Source organism: Cetorhinus maximus, chromosome 2 (genome assembly GCF_964194155.1).
Source record: "Cetorhinus maximus chromosome 2, sCetMax3.hap1.1, whole genome shotgun sequence".
In the NCBI taxonomy this organism is placed as follows: domain Eukaryota; kingdom Metazoa; phylum Chordata; class Chondrichthyes; order Lamniformes; family Cetorhinidae; genus Cetorhinus; species Cetorhinus maximus.
The window spans coordinates 93,207,730-93,227,895 of NC_135880.1; the positions used below are offsets into that span (position 1 = coordinate 93,207,730).

At 44.3% G+C, this 20,166-nt stretch overlaps 2 protein-coding genes across 2 annotated transcripts in view; one reads left to right on the plus strand and one right to left on the minus strand.

The window, feature by feature from the left end:
* LOC144695939 (AN1-type zinc finger protein 5-like) overlaps positions 1 to 20,166 on the minus strand; it is a 506,091-nt gene that overhangs the window by 311,958 nt on the left and 173,967 nt on the right. The window lies entirely within an intron of this gene.
* Positions 6,412 to 6,819, plus strand: LOC144691251 (histone H2A-like). Its single transcript, XM_078559302.1, has one exon. It carries the CDS (start codon positions 6,412 to 6,414, stop codon positions 6,817 to 6,819), a length of 408 nt encoding a protein of 135 aa, XP_078415428.1.

Here is a 20,166-nt window from a genome sequence, read left to right on the forward strand (position 1 = left end):
ATACTGGTTCCGAAACCAAATGGACCGATCAGGATTTTTAAAAAATTATTCGTTCATGTGGGTATAAATGCTGACTAGACCAGCATTTATTGCCCATCCCTAATTGCCCTTGTTCAGAGAGCATTTTAAGAGCCAACCACATTGTTGTGGGTCTGGAGTCACATGTAGACAGCAGACATCCTTCCCCAAAGGGCATTAGTGAATCAGATGGGTTTTTATGACAATCGGCAATGGTTTCATGGTCATCATTAGACTTTCAATTCCAGATTTTTAAAATTGAATTCAAATATCTCCATTTGACATGGTGGGATTCAAACCCAGGTCCCCTAAACATTATCCTGGGTCTCTGGAACACCAGTCTAGTGACAATACCACTACACCACCACCTCCCCCTAATGCAATTGAACAAGGTGGTTGAACAGGAGGTACACTCAATGGCATTTGTAGACAAGAACCTCGCTAAACTCACAGCGTATAATCTTTACTAAACTCAATACAAAAAGCAGATTATGGCAGTTATCACAGAATCAGGAGTCAAAATTTCTAACCACCGTCATAACATCTTTTGGACATTACTGTTTTTGCCATCACGCCCGCACTGGAGATTTTCCAAAGGACAATGTCCAACATCTTGGAAGGTATGGAAGGCGTTATATGCAACATGGATGACGTTTTAATCCATGGCTCAACAAAGGAAGAACATGACGAAAGAGTGAGGGAAGTATTAAAAACACTGAAAGATGCTGGATCAACAATTAATGACAAGTATGAGTTTTCAAAACCCACAATAAGATTTTTAGGCCATACTATCCAGAAAACAGGAATCAATGCAGACCTGCAGAAGCCAAAAACCATAAGACAATTTCTACCACCCAGGAATATCACCGAATTCCAAAGGTTTATTGGTATAGTGAACCAACTAGCACAATTCCTACCCTACTTAGATCAAGTAAACAAACCTCTAAGACAGTTTTTGAGGCAAGACCTTTTGTGTTGGACTAAGCATTTGAATGAATCAAAAAGATGTTTATATCTTTGTAAACCCTAGCTCATAATGATCCCGAATATCCAAGTACTGTTGCAGCAGATGCATCACAACAGGTTTGGGACCAGTCTTGTTCTAGGTTCAGAGCAATGGTACAAGTATACATGTCTATTATGCATCAAGATCCTTAATTGAAACTGAATGGCACTATGCTGTCATAGGGAAAGAAGCCCTTGCAGTGACTCGGACATTTGAAAAAGCTTCTGAATACATCTTAGGCCTACAGTTCAAGCTTGAAACTGATCACAAACTGGTGGTAACTTTACTGAATATGAAGGAGATCGCAAAGTTGCTATTATCATGGAAACCCATTAACTACCCAAACCAAGATGATAAAAATTTGTTGAGGAAGTCAAGGCCTTCATGACCTTAACTCAATATTTGCCAGCAACACAGCAGAAGTTAGAAGAATTTCAGAAGGCTCAAATGTGAGATGTGGAATATGTGCAGATTCGCACATAACTACCTTGAGGGATAGCCAGAGTATGTTCCTAGTAACCTTGTCCTGAGGCAGTACTTTGAACAACGTTGCCACATCAACATAATTGACGACCTCTTTATCTAGGACGAGCAGTTGGTGATCTCATGAGCTCTCCGCCTGGAAGACCTCCGGAAGATTCACCAGGGATATCTTGCTATTATCAAGATTTCTCGAAGAAATGGTTTCCAACTGTATCAACTTGGCCATTCACAGACAGGAGCAGAAAGAACCACTTCTGCCCTTGTCTTTTCCATCCAGGCCAGGAGAACTCCTTGGTATGGAGCTATCTGAATTCAAAGGGAAAGTATTTCACATCGTTGTGGACTATTTTTCCTGCTGGACTGAGGTGCAAAAGCTACACGAGCTCTACTTGAAGCCGTTATAGCCTCTCTGAAGGGGATATTCCGGACATTGTTGTCTCTGACAATGGGCCACAATTCACTAACGAGTGTTTCCAATCCTTTGCAGTATCATATAGATTTGTCCACATCATAATTCTGCTGAGGTGCCCTCAGGCCAATGAAGAGTCTGAGAGAGTGGTAGATGCCATTAGAGGCCTCCTCAGATAAAACAAAGATTCTGAGTTACCCCTGCTTAGCTATCGTTGTACACAATTGCAGGATGGCTTTGCTCCATTCTAGCTTTTGATGGGCTGCAGGCCAAGAACCCAACTTCCTTCCCTTCCTCACACATTAATGCCAAGTGTCACAATAGAGAACCATGATCATGCCTGACAGAAGGAAGAAGGTTATAGAGCAGCCCAGACCCATATTTTCAACCGATGATGCAGGGCTCATGACCTGCCCACACTTTAAAGGGAAGAGATGTTGTGGATTAGGGACCAACAATGAAAAGGTACTGTAATGGAGATCATATCTTGTTCAGTCAGAAACCGGTATCATCCAAAGAAAAAGGAGTGCCTTGATTTTGATGAACAAGAAGCCATTAGCTGGATGGGCTGTATACCCTGAAACTTCCACAACAGAACCAATAACAATGGAAACAAGAAATGATGACCCTCAGAGAATGAGTTTGCAGTAAACGGATCCTCAACAACCTCAAAAAGAACCCCTTATACGTTCGGGGAGACTGGTGAAACCACAACAAAGGTTCTCCCTGTAAAAACGGAAATTTATGCTGATCAGGCTGGTACACGCCCGACACGATCAGGCATGAAATCGCGCGAGATAACCTTGGGCATGAATCCCAACATCATCCCACGCTTGCACGATATTTTGGTCGGCGGATGCACCCAAAAGTCGGAAGCGCGCCCGCTGACAACAAAGAGGGCAATTAAACCCATTAACGGTGCAATTGTCTATCATTTTACATAGCCCGTCCAAACTTATGGTTGGCGGATGGGTAAATCGGTCACGCGACCTTTGCATTTTTCATCAAACCTCATCCACAGGCAGGATGAGATTTCTGCGATGAAACGAAATATAAATAGATTCCTGTGGACAGCATTTTCATTAGCTAAATTTTCAGGTGACTGATTATGATGCGTGGACCCTTTTTTCAGCTTTTGAAACCTTTGTTTTTGCTGTTTCAGGTCTTCAGCTCCCTGAGCAGCTCTCTGCCTTCAGAGAGTTTTCTGTCAGCGCTGGCCCATGCCCACGTTGACATCATCGGTCGGTCCCTTCCCACCCCCCCACCCCAGTGACACTGAGCTTTTCAATGTGCGTTTCACACTAGCTGGCCATTAATTGGCCAGCCAGCGTGAAATTGCGGTTGGAGGCTGATCACAGTCGTTCTGCGATGGTATGAGGCGCGAGTTGGCTATGATGGATTGGGAAACGTTACTTAAAGGAATGATGGTGGATAGGCAATAGCAAACATTCAAAGAGCGCATGGGTGAACTGCAACAATTGTTTATTCCTGTCTGGCGCAAAAGTAAAACAGGAAAGGTGGCCAAACCATGGCTTACAAAGGAAATTAGAGATAGTATTAGATCCAAGGAAGAGGCATAAAAATTGGCCAGAAAAAACAACAGACCTGAGAATTTGGAGCAGTTTAGAATTCAGCAAAGGAGGACCAAGGGATTGATTAAGAAGGGGAAAATAGAGTTCGAGAGTAAGCTTGCGGGGAACATAAAAACTGACTGTAAAAGTTTCTATAGCTTTGTGAAGTGAAAAAGATTGGTGAAGACAAATGTAGGTTCCTTACAGTCTGAAACAGAGGAATTTATAATGGGGAACAAAGAAATGGCTGACCAACTAAATACATACTTTGGTTCTCTCTTCACAAAGGAGGACACAAATAACATACCAGAAATGTTGGGGAACACAGGATTTAGTGAGAGGGAGGAACTGAAAGAAATCAGTATCAGTAAGGAAATGGTGCTTAAGGACGTGGCCCTAGAAATAGTGGATGCATTGGTGGTCATTTTCCGAGATCCTATAGACTCTGGAACAGTTCCTACAGATTGGAGGGTAGCTAATGTAACCCCACTATTTAAAAAGGGAGGTAGAGAGAAAACAGGAAATTATAGACCAGTCAGCCTGACGTCGGTAGTGGGGAAAATTCTAGAGTCCATTATAAAAGATTTAATAGCTGAGCACGTGGAAAACAGTGGCAGAATCAGATAGAGTCAGCATGGATTTATGAAAAGGAAATCATGCTTGACAAATCTACTCGAATTTTTCGAGAATGCAACTAGTAGAGTTGATGAGGGGGAGCCAGTGGATGTGGTTTATTTGGACTTTCAGAAGGCTTTCGATAGAGTCCCACATAAGAGATTAGCATGTAAAATTAAAGTGCATGGGATTGGGGGTAGTGTATTGAGATGGATAGAAAACTGGTTGGCAGACAGGAAACAAAGAGTAGGAATAAGCGGGTCTTTTTCCAAATGGCAGGCAGTGACCGGTGGGGTACCACAGGGATCGGTACTGGGACCCCAGCTATTCACAATATATATTAATGATTTAGATGAGGGAACTAAATGTAATATCTCCAAATTTGCAGATGACACAAAGCTGGGTGGGAGGGTGAGCTGTGAGGAGGATGCAGAGATGCTTCAGTGTGATTTGGACAAGCTGAGTGAGTGGGCAAATGCATGGCAGATGCAGTATAATGTGGACAACTGTGAGGTTATTCACTTTGGTAGCAAAAACAGGAAGGCAGATTATTATCTGAATGGCTATAAATGGAGGGGGAGAATGTGCAACGAGACCTGGGTGTCCTCGTACACCAGTTGTTGAAGATAAGCTTGCAGGTGCAGCAGGTGGTAAAGAAGACAAATGGTATGTTGGCCTTCATAGCGAGAGGATTCGAGGACAGGAGCAGGGATGTCTTGCTGCAGTTATACAGGGCCTTGGTGGGACCACACTTGGAATATGGTGTGCAGTCTTGGTCTCCTTATCTGAGGAAGCATGCTCTTGCTATAGAAGGAGTGCAGCGAAGGTTTACCAGACTGATTCCTGGGATGGCGGGACTGACATATGAGGATAGATTGAGTCGGTTAGGATTATATTCGCTGGAGTTCAGAAGAATGAGGGGGGATCTCATAGAAACCTATAAAATGCTAACAGAACTAGACAGGGTAGATGCAGGAAGGGTTCCCGATGATGGGGGAGTCCAGAACCAGGGGTCACAGTCTGAGGATACAAGGTAAACTATTGAGGACTGAGATGAGGAGAAGTTTCTTCACCCAGAGAGTGGTGATCCTGTGGAATTCGTTACCACAGAAAGTAGATGAGGCCAAAACATTGTATGTTTTCTAGAAGGAGTTAGGTATAGCTTTTGGGGCGAAAGGAAGCAAAGGGTAAGGCGAGAAAGTGGGAGCAGGCTATTGAGTTGGATGATCAGCCATGATCATAATGAATGGCGGAGCAGGCTCGAAGGGCTGAATGGCCTACTCCTGCTCCTAGTTTCTATGTTTCTATGTTTCTATGTTCCCCGGCCAATCCCGGACCTGCCGATCGTGCCCACTCACCGAGCTGAAAATTTAGGCCAGAGACTGTGGAGTGTCGGGGAATGTGTACACAGCATGTAGAGATAAAAACTTGTGGGGGGATGTAAAGTAAAGAGTTAACTCAAACACTACCTAACAATAGATACTGGGCATGTGCTTAAGGAGCTTTATAATAATGATGTCACACAGAAGAGAATGAGGAGAATCTGAGAGACGAGCAGTGGCTCTGTCCTAGTGTGTTATAATCCTGTACATAGTTAAGTATGTAAGTACAGGTTACTTTGTAAAAGGATCTTTGCCTCCAGCCAGATCACTTGCTAAGAGTAAGACACCCAACATCTTCCATGACGACCCAACAATAACACATGCATGACCACAAAAATCACTTGGGTTCACTTGCCTCATTCCAGAGCTTGTGTTGCAAGTTATTTATCTATTCAAGTTTAAGATGTTCTACTGGTATTTTATTGCTGATTTCTTGATTTTTGTGTTTGTAAACTGAACATAATAATGGAGAACAAAAAATTTTTTATAATTGTCAGAGAGATTTTTATTGCAGAATTAGAAAACCCCTGTATTACAATAAGAAACATGAAATTTGGCCCGCCTCATTGTTACAGATTTTCTTTTATAGATGGTTCTCCTATGTGCTGTTCAAGGAGAGAGTTAAGTATAGAAAGTATTTTATGGAGACAAAAACCCCTCAAGAGATATTAGGAAACTATAATTGGAAAGCAAAAATTGGATTCTGCCGTTCCGAGGCATAATTCTACTTCCACCACATGAGCCTTCTCACTCATCCCATCTTATTTCATCAAACCCTATTAGCATATCTTTCTGTTCATTTCTCCATCATGAATTAAGATCATGATCTGGAGTATGCTGCCTGAAAGTGTGGTGGAAGCAAATTCAATGGTAACCTTCAAAAGGGAATTAGCTAAATACCTGACGGGGGGAAAGAATTGCAGGAATATGAGGCAAGAGCATGGGAGTGTAACTAATTATATAGCTGGAGGCAAAGGGCGCGCCAAGGCCAAGACTCGCTCCTCCAGAGCCGGGCTCCAGTTCCCCGTTGGCCGTATCCACCGGCTGCTGCGCAAGGGTCACTATGCCGAGCGGGTCGGGGCCGGAGCCCCCGTCTACCTGGCCGCCGTCCTCAAGTACCTGACGGCCGAGATCCTCGAGCTGGCCGGCAATGCAGCCCGGGACAACAAGAAGACCCGCATCATCCCCCGCCACCTGCAGCTCGCCATCCGCAACGACGAGGAGCTCAACAAGCTGCTGGGCGGGATCACCATAGCCCAGGGTGGGGTCCTACCCAACATCCAGGCTGTGCAGCTGCCCAAGAAAACCGGACACCCCAGCAAGGTTTACGCCTGAAGAGGTGACACCGGAAAAACAGCAAATCCACCATAGGCTGAATGGCTTCCTTTTTTGCAGTATCATTCTACAGCCCTCAGGCATGTCTTGGGACTTGGAGTTAAAGCAGGCAACAGAAAGGTGGTGGGAGCCAGGGTGAGGGGGGAGGGGGGGGTGGGGGAGGGGATGGTGGGGATGAAATGGAGCAGTGATTGCTAAGACTGCGGAGTTGGGGGATGTACCTCTGTTTCTCCTGACCACACAGTTAGGAGGTTGTTTTAAAAAATCTAAATTTTGTTGCCACCCACTGAGGGGAGCTGCCCTGATGCTTACCCAACGTGGAGAACTAATTTTATAACGTGGTGCTTCAGCAGGATCAGGCACCTTATCAACATATAAAAATGACAACATATCTACTGGGAGCAGATTGCACACAATTCATTCCACTGCTAAACTGGTATGCTTTGTGCAGTTTTTTAGGCATAATACGTACCCTCACATGTTAGCATTGTTTAATGGGAAGAACAATCATCTTAGGCTCTAATCAATCCCCTAAGCCTAAGCACAGCTTAAATGTATGCAGAAGCATACAAATTGTGGTGATATTTTAGTAAATATGAAATAGTCAGTCTCATAGTTAAGGTTTATTCACAATTATCTTTTCTTGAAAGCATCACCCCTCCAACGCCACCCTTTGCTTGCTGACATTCATTGAGAGAGGACTTACCTGATCCTGGATACATGTCAATGCTTTGAACAATCCCATACCGTTTGATGTTTCTACCAAATGAAAATTATCATATTATCAAGTACAAATGGTTGTTATAAATGTACAATTGTCAATGTTCCTCTGGGGACACTAATTGCCTGAAAGGAAATAACAGCTCATGTTTTTTTCCCCTTCCTGAGCCTTTTGCACAGCACAAGGGAACTCTTGTTACCACATTGCACTAACCCTATCCCCCTCTTCTTTTCTAGATCCATTAAATGTCTCAGGCCATCAGATGCACAGACTGAGAAGGAGAGCTCTGCTGAAGATGGACCATTGCTTACTCTTACCCCTTCAAGCAACAGCACAAAAATGAACACTGTTTTGGATAGTCCCTCTAATCTGTGGACTTTTGGCATGGTTCTTGGTTATTGGTATGAAGAGTCATGTTCTAGAAGAGTCATATGGACTCAAAACATTAACTCTTTTTTCCTCTCCACAGATGCTGCCAGACCTGCTGAGTTTTTCCAGCATTTTCTGTTTTTATTATAGAGTAGGTATGAGTACATTGTGTTCCAACCTCTCTCTTAAGAGTCTAGCCCGTCACTGACCGATGTCAGTGATACATCATCACCTACATCACTCATTAGCATATCCATTCCATTAACCCTTTACACTACACTTCCCCCAATCATATAATCTACTATATAACAATAATATGAAGCTATGTCTTTAATTATTTACATCATATTTGCTTTTTACTGTTACAGATTCTACCTAACTCTTACTCTACTCTTACCCTCACTCCCCTCAAGTCATAGTCTGAGGGATTCAGTCTCCCACAGTATTCTTGGCCATTTGGGAAGATGTCTTAGAAACATACTGGCTTTCTTCCTTCCTGTAGAGGACATCATTATCAGCAAAATAGGACAGCAATTTTGCAAGATTGCAAGAGTGTAGACTTCAGAATCACTGAACTGTGAGGGCAATGGATCTATTGCAATGAAAGATTGATCCAAGAGAGAAGACTGAAGGGCAGCAACCTTTCGACTCTCTTGAACGAGAAGAAAAGTGATTAAGACTTCCTGAGGAATGTCTTGCTCTCTAGAAGCACACAGGGAAAAACCTTTAGAAAACAAATGATCTTCCACTCCAATGAAGACTCTCACAGTCATATAATTTACTGTTGCATTGAAGATGAAAAAGGTATTGAAGATCTGAGATTCCGAAGAATCTGGACAATGAGAAAAAAGTGACAAAATTCCAGTAATGCTTTCAAGAAAAGAAGAAGCAATGATGTCCCAATAATATTATGGAAAGAATGAGGATATGAAGATAAAACAACACCATTTTCTACAATGGGGTGAATTTCTAAGACACTGTGAAAATGAAGTTCCAATAGACGAATAGCTCGTAGACAGGTTCCCTGCACAGGATTGTAAAGCTTTAGAAGCTCTGAAGTTTCTGGCTCGGCTTCTGTGCTGAAGGACAGCTCTAGAGGGAAGAAGATTTTCATCTGGGACTGAATTCTAGGCCTCAATTGACTTTCACCCTGGAAATAGGCACTATCATCTCTTTGGCAGTGTGATCCTCTATGGACTCTGACATAGAATCAGGCAGGTTATCCTCCCTGGATTCTTGATGGACAGCTGGCAATCGACTAGGTAATATATTGGTAGGTTCAGTGGAATAAAGACCTGAATGCTGCTCAGCCGCTGGAAACTCAGCTGACTCCTCAAAAAAGGCATCAGGGACTTCATACTGTGTGTCGATTGGAATGACGGACCAACCTCTAGGACCTCATCCTCCAAAAGATCATTCAGCACTGCAATGGCCTATTCCTCATTCCTTTCTTTGAGAAAGAGCCAACTCAAGTCCAACAGGTCTTCATGTGGACAGCCAGTGTCTGCTGCAGTCCCTTCTGTAACTGCCACCTCTGGCCTAGCTTCATAAAGAACTGCAATTAACTTTATTAAGACCAGTTACTTCCCCTAGAAACTCTGTAATTTCGTCTTTGCCTTGATTTCCAATTTCTTGGATAGAATGTGTTTCATAAATATTACCTTGACTTCTACCTTGATTAAAATTGTTGGATTTGCAGACATGCTTGAGAAGTCCAGTCTTCCCACACTGGAAGCATTCCACACCCCCTGCTGGGCAATCCTGGTGTCTGTGTTGGTTCTTCACTCTGCAGCATTAGTATCTCTAAATAGCTGCCACAGTGGAGTTTCTGCCCTTTTGCCCGGTTTGGTAGGCTTTCATGTGGGTGGAGCAACTGCCTGTGGGCCTATCCAGTTAATGGAATCACATGAAGCCATTTGGAATTGGGTCAAATTATAGCCTTGTTTATTTTTATAAGCTCTGTCTGCCTTGCGCACTGGACACAGACCCCCATGACTATGCAATGAAGGATTAACTTGTCCTTCAGTGCCCTGTATCCACAAGAGGTGACATAGGCTGTTGAGAAATAATTAAACAGATTCCCCAGGTTATTGGGACTTTTGGTTAAACGGTGTTCACTCTGTTACTAAGTTTTGCTTCAGGCTAAAAGTGTCAAAGTCCTGCAGTGGATTCCTTCACCCCCTGCCTCAGGAGAAAGTTGTCTGCTACTGGCCCCACAGCATAAAGAAAGGGACTATATACTTTTGCACCTTTGCGCGAAGGCCCGATGCTGCTCGATATTGGAGGAAATGCCGTTTCCCTAACTCCAGCTTTTGGCCACTCTGTGGGCCCTCGAGACAGTCAAAGACGCAGGGTAGTGGCAAAGTGGCTCATCTGGTCATTGTTACCTCTCTCCAGTTTGCCTCCTCCTTCTGTAGGGTTGTAAGTATGATCTGTTGCCAAGTTTTTCTTCACACCTTTGCTGTGATTCTGTCAATGGCACCAATGTATTTTTTACATTGATGGTCTCCACTACTACCACCATGTATTGGATAGCCCCCATGATCTGGGGACTCTTGGCACGGTTCTTGGTTACTGGCATGTGTGATCTATTTTCCATTAGACAAACTGTAGTCATAATCTGGTACTTGCTTTCAACTAGTTTATTAACAAGTAGGTATGTTGCTCCTGAGCACAATGTATTCCATCCTCTCTCTCAAAGGAGAGAGTCCAGCACATGATTGACTGAAGTCAGTGATGCATCGTTATCTACATCACTCACTATGCAACAAGCACCACGTGCAGTGTAGATATTAAGTTAAAGGGATGATTCCCAGAGGACAAATGAGCAGGATTGGCAGCAGTTTCAGCCCAGGGTAGCCCAGGAAGTAGCTCATTGGAGGGCAAGTTCATGTCCTCGCTCTGTTGAGAAGGACAGAGATAGAGACTGCATGGGCTCAGCCTTTAAAAGAAAGATGGTCTCTGTGCAATATTCATTGTATTGGATTTTTAAAAAAATCAATCTTGGGATGTGAGCGTTCCTGACAAGACAATAATTTACTGCACATCCCTAACTGCCCTTGAGAAGGTGGTGGTGATGGTGCCTGCCGGTGAGTTTCCATATCATAATAAAGACTGCGGTTGTGTCTAGTAACAAATTGTTTAGAGTTCTGGCACATTGACAACAATGGTCTGGAGTCAACCAATCATGGGTTTCTAAGAGGAATGTTATTTTTTATTCATGAGTTGTGTCATTGACAAAACTAGCATTTATTGCCTATCACTACAATGTGCGCAGGGTTTAGCCCTTATCCACTAGCAACAATCCCTCATTTGCTATGCTGGGACAAAGAATGGTGGATGGAGGATTGGCACATGATAAAAGCACCATGGCAGCTGCCATGGTAGTGGGCACAGGCCCATGTTATGCGCTGCTACTGATCACATACTAGTTGCATATTAATGAGTGGAAACCCTTGTGGTTCATGGATTTTGGAGAAACTTTGTTTATTCATCCATGGGCACTGCTGGTGAGGCCAGCTTTTATTGACCAATTTTAATTACCCTTGAGAAGGTGGTGGTAAACCCCCTTAAACCCCTGCAGTCCATGAGGTGATGGTATTCACACAGTACTGTTAGGTAGGGAGCTCCAGGATTTTGACCCAGCGACAATTGAGGAATGGTGATGTAGTCTGAACTTTTGACTTGGAGTGTAACTAAGAGGTGGTGGTGTTCCTATGCACCTGCTGTCCTCATCCTTTTAGGTAGTAAAAGTTGCTGATTTGGAAGAAGTTGTCAAAGGAGCCTTGGTGAGTTGCTGCAGTGCATCTTGTAGATGGTACACACTGCTGCTACTGTGCTTTGGTAGTGGAGGGAGTGAATGTCTGAGGTGGTGGATGGGGTGCTGATCGAGTGGGCTGCTTTGTCATAGAGGGTTAACATTGAGGTCAAAATGTCTGCCAAAATTTTCAAGCATTTTAACTACGAGCTCAAAATAGCCGCCAACCAACTTGTAACGCCTGTGGTTTTCAAGTATAAATTTATTAGAGATTTGCCTGTTTCCAATAGAAACCCTGTCCGTCTAAGTTGTAAATCAGTACTAGTGGACAACAAAGTGTAAGTTGGTCTTTCTGTTCTCCATGTGACTTCTGTGTGCTGCTGCCCATTTTTCGATGTAAATGGGACATTTGCAAGACCGAAAAACACCCCTATTGTATTTGTCCTATTTTTGCCTCTGCTCAAATCAGCTATCCCTGAACAGACCAGGGATCACGCCTTTGATTTGTGCTCCCCCATATTTAGCCTCACGGAAATGACAGCTCATTGTCAACCTCTTCATGAGTTTCAGGAGGTTGTTGCAATTCCATGTTAATGATGGATTGAAGTCGCTGCAGGAAGTTAGGGCTGGCACGGAACAGTCAGGGATAAAGTTTAATTAATGGGGCACAAAGCGAGAAGCCTCACTCCAGCAAATTCTGGGCTATTTTCTGAGCCCGGCTGCATAATCCTTCCAACCCTTCCTGCCCCAGTTGGTGTCATATTTGACTCCAGAATGATTTTCTGAACACATATTTGTATCATCAGTGAGACTGTCTATTTTCTGTAACATTACCCGACTTCACCCCTGCCTGAGTTCATCTGCTGCTGAAACCCTTATTCATACCTTTGTTACCCCTAGACCTGACAATTCCTATGCACTCCTGGCTGGGTCTCCCATATTCTATCCACTGTAAACTTGAATTCATCCAAAACTCTGCTGCTCTTGCTCTAATTTGCACCAAGTCCCATTCACCTATCACCCATGTGCTGACCTACTTTGGCTTCTGGTTAAGCAACTGGAGGGCCATGTCATGGAAAGCAGAGCAGACCATCACAGTGACCGAGATCCTTGCAGCAGGGTATTGGAGGACACCACCCAGCTGGTCCAGGCACTGGAATCACATCTTCAGAAGCCTGAAGGCCTGCTCAATGGTTGTCCTGCTGTGCAGGTAGCATTTGTTTTATCACCTCTGTGTCTCTGCCTGGGGCTAGCATAGAAGGGTCAGTAGCCATGGCTTGTTCCCTAGGATCCATCCACATACTTTGGGGGTTGTGGTGAAGATCTGAGGCAACTTGGACTGACGCAGCATGAAGGAGCCAGGAAAGTGAGTACACACATGAGGGGATTTCTTGCAGTAGCCGTGGACCATTTCAGAGTTGTGGGAGTTGAAGCTCTTCCTCTTGAATGGATCTCACTGGCTGATTGCTGGGTGCCTTGATGGCCACATGGGTGCAATTGATGATTCCCAGCATCTGATAGAATCCAGTAATGGCAGCGAAACCCAAAACCCTCAGTCCCTGTGAGGTTGGGTCTGTCATTAAATGGACATGCCGTCCAGATCTAGCAAAGAGCGCTTTAGTGACTGGCTCGATGCAGTGTTGTACAGCCATTTGTGAGATGCCACCAAGGTCTGCAGCTGATTCTGAGGAGCCAGAGGTGAAGAAGTTCAAGGCCACGGTAACTTTGACAGGCACTTTGACAGTCAAGGTGACCAGTGGTGCGATGTGCAAGGCCTTCAGTGATGAGGACTCAGATGTCTGACCAAATTCCTGAAGAGTCACAGTTTCCTGCAGCACTGGGTTTGTGTTCTGTGCCCTCCTGATTATTTCCTATCTGTGAAGGGTGTTGCCCCTCATTGCCATTGGGCCCAAAATCTAACAGTTGTGTCCCCATTGCCAGCCGGAGCCTTTCTGCTGGGCAGGCAGCCCCCCAGGTGTAATTGGCATCCTAGCCCCCTGGTCCTCTGGCTTCATGATGCTGGTGTGTCAAAGCCGGGCACTGAGCTCCCACTCACTCCGCCACCTGCGCAGCACCAAGCCCTCCCACTTGCCAAGTGCCTAGTTCCCCTTTCTCTTGTTGACCTTGGGGGGGCAAAAAATTTAACCCAATAACTTGCATTCTGAAGATATCTGTCCTTAGATTTTCATGGCAGGGTGATATATGTTAAAGAGACACTGAAGTTTCATTTTACTATATTGTTTAATAACCAGAGAAAATATTTGGCAAAAACTTTTCAACACATACAGTGATCTTGTGAAAAGTTCATTAAAAAAAGACATAAGAAACTCTGCAACATGATGAATTCTGATTGCTTCTACCTACACATCTCGGTAACCTTAATCTTTTTTTTCTAAATATATTTTTGTGCTAATAGGTTGTTCATTTAGCAAGTTTTGTATTTTGAAAAAAAGTTCCTATCAATGTAAATTTTAACTTTGAATCTAGTGTAATTCAATTATTTTCTAAAATTAACTTTCAAGAAAATTTGTGTCTCAGTCTGAAATTTCCAATTACATTGTATAAACAATGTTGTTAACTGAAACATCAAAGAGCCACACACAGGAATATGGGTTCAGTTGTAAAATACATCGCAAAACATTGATTAATGCAAATTTAAAGCTGAGCACACTGTAAAAGGTAAGGTTGTTCCAGAATTAATAGGCAGTACTTAATAAAATATTTTGCATGTTTTAATGATAGAAAATAACCTGACATAGAGAAAGAATAGGATCTGCTTCACTGAGTTCTTTATGTAAATGTTTCATGAGTGCTGTAAAATTGATAGCTGTTCGTCATGCAAAATTTATTGCACTGTTACAGGAATACACACATTAATAAATTGATACTTGGGTGTCACTGCAACACTGGGGTTGCTAAAATGAAATAGCTAACGTTTCCTATCATTTTACACTGTTGCAAATGAAACTGGATACAATAGCATAGTTACTAGTTATGTTGTATTGTTTTATGACCTTAAGGGGTTACAGAAGAGAAAATGTAATGGTGGTGTTTCTATACGTGATATCATGTAACATGGGCCATTGGTTTACAATTGTTATCTTCCACCTTTGTAATGTTAACAATGTTACTTTGGGGGGCACTGAGCTTCTTCATGGCTGGGTGTGAAACAATAGAGGCAAGTTAGTTGCCAGACTGCTTTGTGCACCTTCTTGTTGCAGTCTCCGAGTGGTGCTGGCAGAGGCCTGGGAGCACATTAAACACCTGCCTTCTTGGTTAACTCTGTCAAACGTGCTGTTGTGAATAGTGAAACCTGCTGTTTATGTCAAACGTATGTTAGGTGTTAAAGTAGATGGAATCATCTTAAGCTATGCTCCCCGTAGTACAGAGTGCTAACCTGGAAAATCCAACACTTGTCTGTTTTTGTTTCGTGCCAACTTTAAACTCTGGAGTCTGACACAGCCCAGGCATAAACAGAGCATAGTAGCTTCTACTCTAAATAATGTGACTTTAAAACAGTCTTGGGATACCCTCCTGAATGTTTTAGGGAATTTTCCATTTCCTGGACCAGCAAAGTGATATTACTGTTGCTGGGATATTGTGAAGTTTCGTGATGTAAATTAATGTCCATTAGAAATTGGTTTATAACTACCTAAACATCCAGTCCACCTCTGGATAGATAACTCTGATTATGAACATGGTTCCCAAAGATGGAGGTTAACCTGTCCATCTTTCTCCTCTTTCTCTTTCTAACACTGCAACTCTAAATGATTTGGCTGTAAAAAATGCTCACCACATTGTGATGACTGTCACTTTAAGATCAGTTCGACTGAGTAGTGGTGTCATGTGATTTGTTCAACCAATGAGTGGCTAGCGTGGGGGGAATAAATTCTGGGGAGGGGTTTCCGAGGAAAAGATGGCTGTGTGAGGGGTTGGCTAGATACAAGCAGCCACAGAAACACTTGTGTAAATAAAGTTTGTTTTGTTTGACTAAGAAACCTCCCAGAGCGTGTTTCTACACACGTACACCACCTTGAAGTGAGAGGGCTTGTGACCAACTTTGTGTTTAACGAGAGATAGGTGTTTTTCTTTTTAAATAGATTATAAATTTCTGGTGTGCCTTGGATATTCTCTTGGGTTCATGTAGTTGCACAGGGCAATGACGGTCTTCTTAGCTATAGCACTACAAATGTCCAAGATTTTATTTGGGTGGTCTACAATGTTACAAAAGATCCTTAAAGTTGGCTTTAATGCCAATTAAAAAAGTTGGGGTGGAATTTTACGGCCTCTTTGCGGCAGGGGTGGGGCCGTAAAATGCGACGAGCTGTTCAAAAGTCCATTGACTTCAATGGGACCGGAAAATCCCACCGGCGGGAAGGGCCGGAAAATTGTCCCGTTGGGCTTATTACAAAATTAGGAGAGGGAAACCCCCAGGTAATTTCAGAGAACATCAGTAAAAACCAATTTTTATTTGAAGTATTATTAGGAGTCAAGAAAACAAGCAAAGCATTAAAAAAAACACAGTTAAGCTAAATGACGATCAGCAATTATTTACCTATTCCAGCAGTGATACAACTAAACCATGCGTGAGGTATGCAGGCTTCTGCGAGCACCAAGTTTGAGGTAACCAGTGAGGAGCTAGTGCAACAGATTTAAGAGAAGGGAAAGAAAGGACTTGCATTTATATAGCACCTTTCACTGGGAATGAAGTTATGACAACTTCTGCACTTGTTTTGTACAAATCACACGTTGTAATAAATCAATGAAACTTATTTTATCAAATATTAGAATTAATGTGCAGAATCACAATAAATTAAAGAAGAAAATATATTTTCATGGATTTCATATAACCCTATGCAGAACATAGTGGGTATCTTAAAGTTCTGCTTCAAGAAACAATAAATTTGGCTGCTTCTCTGTCCTGCCACTTTTGCTACAAATGTTGGCATTGAGGGCTGCATTGTCGCTCCGCTCGAAAATTCCCCTGCTCCCCATTTCTCACAGGGTCTTCCAAGCCTGGCTTTCACAGAAATGTGCAGCACAGCATCCCTCAGAGAACTCTGTTGGAGAAGAGTAGAGTTGGGGAAGGCAGGACACGACACCTTTTGAGGACACTAGCTGCCATACAGTAAGGTTAAATGTCCAGTCTTAATGTTAATGAATGGGTGTGAGTGAGTGCATAGGTGGGTAAGTGGGTGAGGTGAGTAAGTGGGCAGGGTAGGTAGGCAGGTGAGATGGGTAAGTAAGTAGGTGGGTAAATGGATAGGTGGGTGAGTGGGTTGATGGGCCGGGGAGGGGGTGGGGGTAGTTGGGTCAGTCCGAGGGGTAGGTGGGTGGACAGGAGGGATAGTCAGTTCAGGTCGTTAGTCAGGTTGAGTCAGGCAGGGAGGGTAGTTGTGTGGTCGGGGAGGTAGTCGGGTGTATGGGGTGGTGGGTAGTCAGGTCGGGTCGGGGTTAGTAGGGTGGTTGGCAGGCACAGAAAGGTCGGTTAGGGGGGTTGGTCAGGTTGGGTCAGGTAGAATGGGTAGTCGGTGGGGGGAGTTGTGTAGGGGTTTAGTCAGGGAGGTAGTTGGTTGGACGGGTGTATTTGGGTTGTGTTGGAGAGTAGTCAGGTCAGGGGTTAGTTGGTTGTTCAGAAGGGCTAGTTAGGTTGTCGAGGTAGTTGGTAGTTAGGTGGTTGAGCGAGTAGTTAGGGTGGTAATCGGGTCAGGTCGGGGCGTAGTTAGGTGGGGGATAGGCGGGGATGATTGGGGGGTTTGGTCGTGTAGTTACCCAGCTCTTAGGCTAGGTTTTAATCTGTGTAACAAGCTGAATCTTCAGGTTTCTGGATCAGTAGGACCCAGAAAGTTTCGACTGCCTGGAACTCTTTGTGAAAGCATCCAACCCTGAGTTAGAGTTGGAGACTTGGGAATGTTCTGCAGTACTTACCTGGGTAGTTACCCAGGAAATGTTAGACAGATTAAAAGCTAGTCTAACACCTGGATAACTGACACCCAATCATCTCCCCAGACCCCCTAACCACCCCAACTACCCCTTGATTCTCTCAACCCAACACCCCCCCACCCTGCCTACCCACCAACCACCTGACTACCCCCTCGACCAGACCTAACTGCTCCCCCAACCTGACTACCATCCCCCCCCACCCCAACCTGACTACCCCCTGACTGGTCCTGACTAACCCTTGATCTGACACGACTACACCAAATCCACCCGACGCCCCCTCTGACCTGACCCACTACCCCTCTGACCTGGTTATCCTCCAACCACTCAACTAACCCCCCGACCTGACCCGACTGGACCTGACCCAGACACCATGTCACCCACCTACCACCTACTACATCACCCACCTACCCCATACCACAATACCACCCTATCACCTACCCCCTTACCAACATACCCCCTTAGCCATCACAGCCATCTATCACCTCATTCACCTGCCAGCTCACCCTCCTACCACTTCACCCACCTCACAGCCCATACCCACCCTATCCACCTACTCAATCATTCATGGACTCACTCACTCACCCAATCATTGACTCACCCATTCATTTACATTAAAACTTGACCTAAAGCCAGGGAGGTGATGGCATAGTTATATTGTTACTGGACTAGTAATCCAGAGATCCTGGGTAATGCTCTGGGGATTTGGGTTTGAATCCCGCCACGGCAGATGGTGGAATTTGAATTCAATAAAAATCTGGAATTAAAAGTCCATGATGACCATAAAACCATTGTTGTAAAAACCCACCTGGTTCACTAATGTCCTATAGGGAAGGAAATCTGCTGGCCTACACGTGACTGCAAACTGACAGCAATGTTAGTGAGAGAGTTCGAGAATTTTGACCCAGCGACAGTGAAGGAACAGTGATATATTTCCAAGTCAGGATGGCGAGTGGCTTGGAGGGGAATTTACAGGTGGTGGTGTTCACATAAATCTGCTGCCCTTGTCCTTCTAGTTGGTAGAGGTCGAGGGTTTGGAAGGAGCTTTAGTGAGTTTCTGTAGTGCATTTTGTGGATGGTACACACTGCCACTGTGTTGATAGTGATGGATGTGGTGCCAATCATTGGGCTGCTTTGTCTGGATGGTGTCGAGCTTCTTGAGTGTTGTTGGAGCTGCATTCAACCTGGCAAGTGGAGACTATTCCATCACGTTCCTGACTTGTGCCCTGTAGGTGGTGGACAGAACCTGGGGAGTCAGGAAGTAAGTTACTTTCCATAGAATTCCCAGCTTCTGACCTGCTCTTCATGGCTAGTTCAGTTCAGTTTCTGGTCAATGGTAACCCCCAGGATGTTGATAGTGGAGGATTTAGCAATGGTAGTGCCATTGAGTGTCAAGGCAAGATGGTTCGATTCTCTCTTGTTGGAGATGGTCACTGCCTGGCACTCTTGCGACGTAAATGGAACTTGCCAATTGTCAGCCCAAGCCTCAATGCTGTCCAGGCCATGTTGCATTTGGACAGGGACTGCTTCAGTATCTGACGAGTCACAAATGGTGCTGAACATTGTGCAATCGTCAGCGAACATCCCCACTTTTGACCTTATGATGGATGGAAGTTCATTGATGATGCAGCTGAAGGTGGTTAGGTCTAGGGCACTACATTGTGGGACTCCGGCAGTTATGTGCTCGGACTGAGATGATTGACCTCCAACAACCGTAACCTTCTTCCTTTGTGCTAGGTATGACTCCAACCAGCGGAGAGTTTTCCCCCTGATTCCCATTGACTCCAGTTTTGCTAAGGCTCCTTGATGCCACACTTGGTCAAATGCAGCCTTGATGTCAAGGGCAGTCACCCTCACCTCACCTCTGGAGCTCAGCTCTTTTGTCCATGTTTGAACCAAGGCTGTAATGAAGTCAGGAACTGAGTGGCCCTGGCAGAACCCAAACTGAACATCAGTGAGGTTATTTTCGAGTAAGTGCCCCTTGATAGCACTGTCGACGATACTTTCCATCACTTTGCTGATGATTGAGAGTAGACTGATGGGGCGGTGATTGGCTGGGTTGGATTTGTCCTGCTTTTTGTGGACAGGACATACCTGAGCAGTTTTGCACATTGCTGGGTAGATGCCAGTGTTGTAGCTGTACTAGGACAGCTTGTCTAGGGGTGCAGCAAGTTCTGGAGCATTGCCGGAATATTGTCAGGGCCCAAAGCCTTGGCCATATCCTATGCCTTCAGCCGTTTCTTAATATCACGTGGAGTGAACTGAATTGGCTGAAGACTGGCATCTGTGATGCTGGGGTCTTCCAGAGGAGGCCAAGATGGATCGTTCACTCGGCAGTTCTTGCTGAATATTGTTGCAAATACTTCAGCCTTATCTTTTGCACTGCTTATGACAGTCTGATTATGACTTTGCTTATGACAATCTGGTTGGTATAGATCCACCTGTGTTATATTCAAGTACAGAAAGAGCTGCAGCAACTACATCTTTGCTTATTCTCAGCTTCTGAACTAGCCTTTGTCTTCTTCAGCCTGCCTGTACTGCACCTCTGGAGTCATCATCT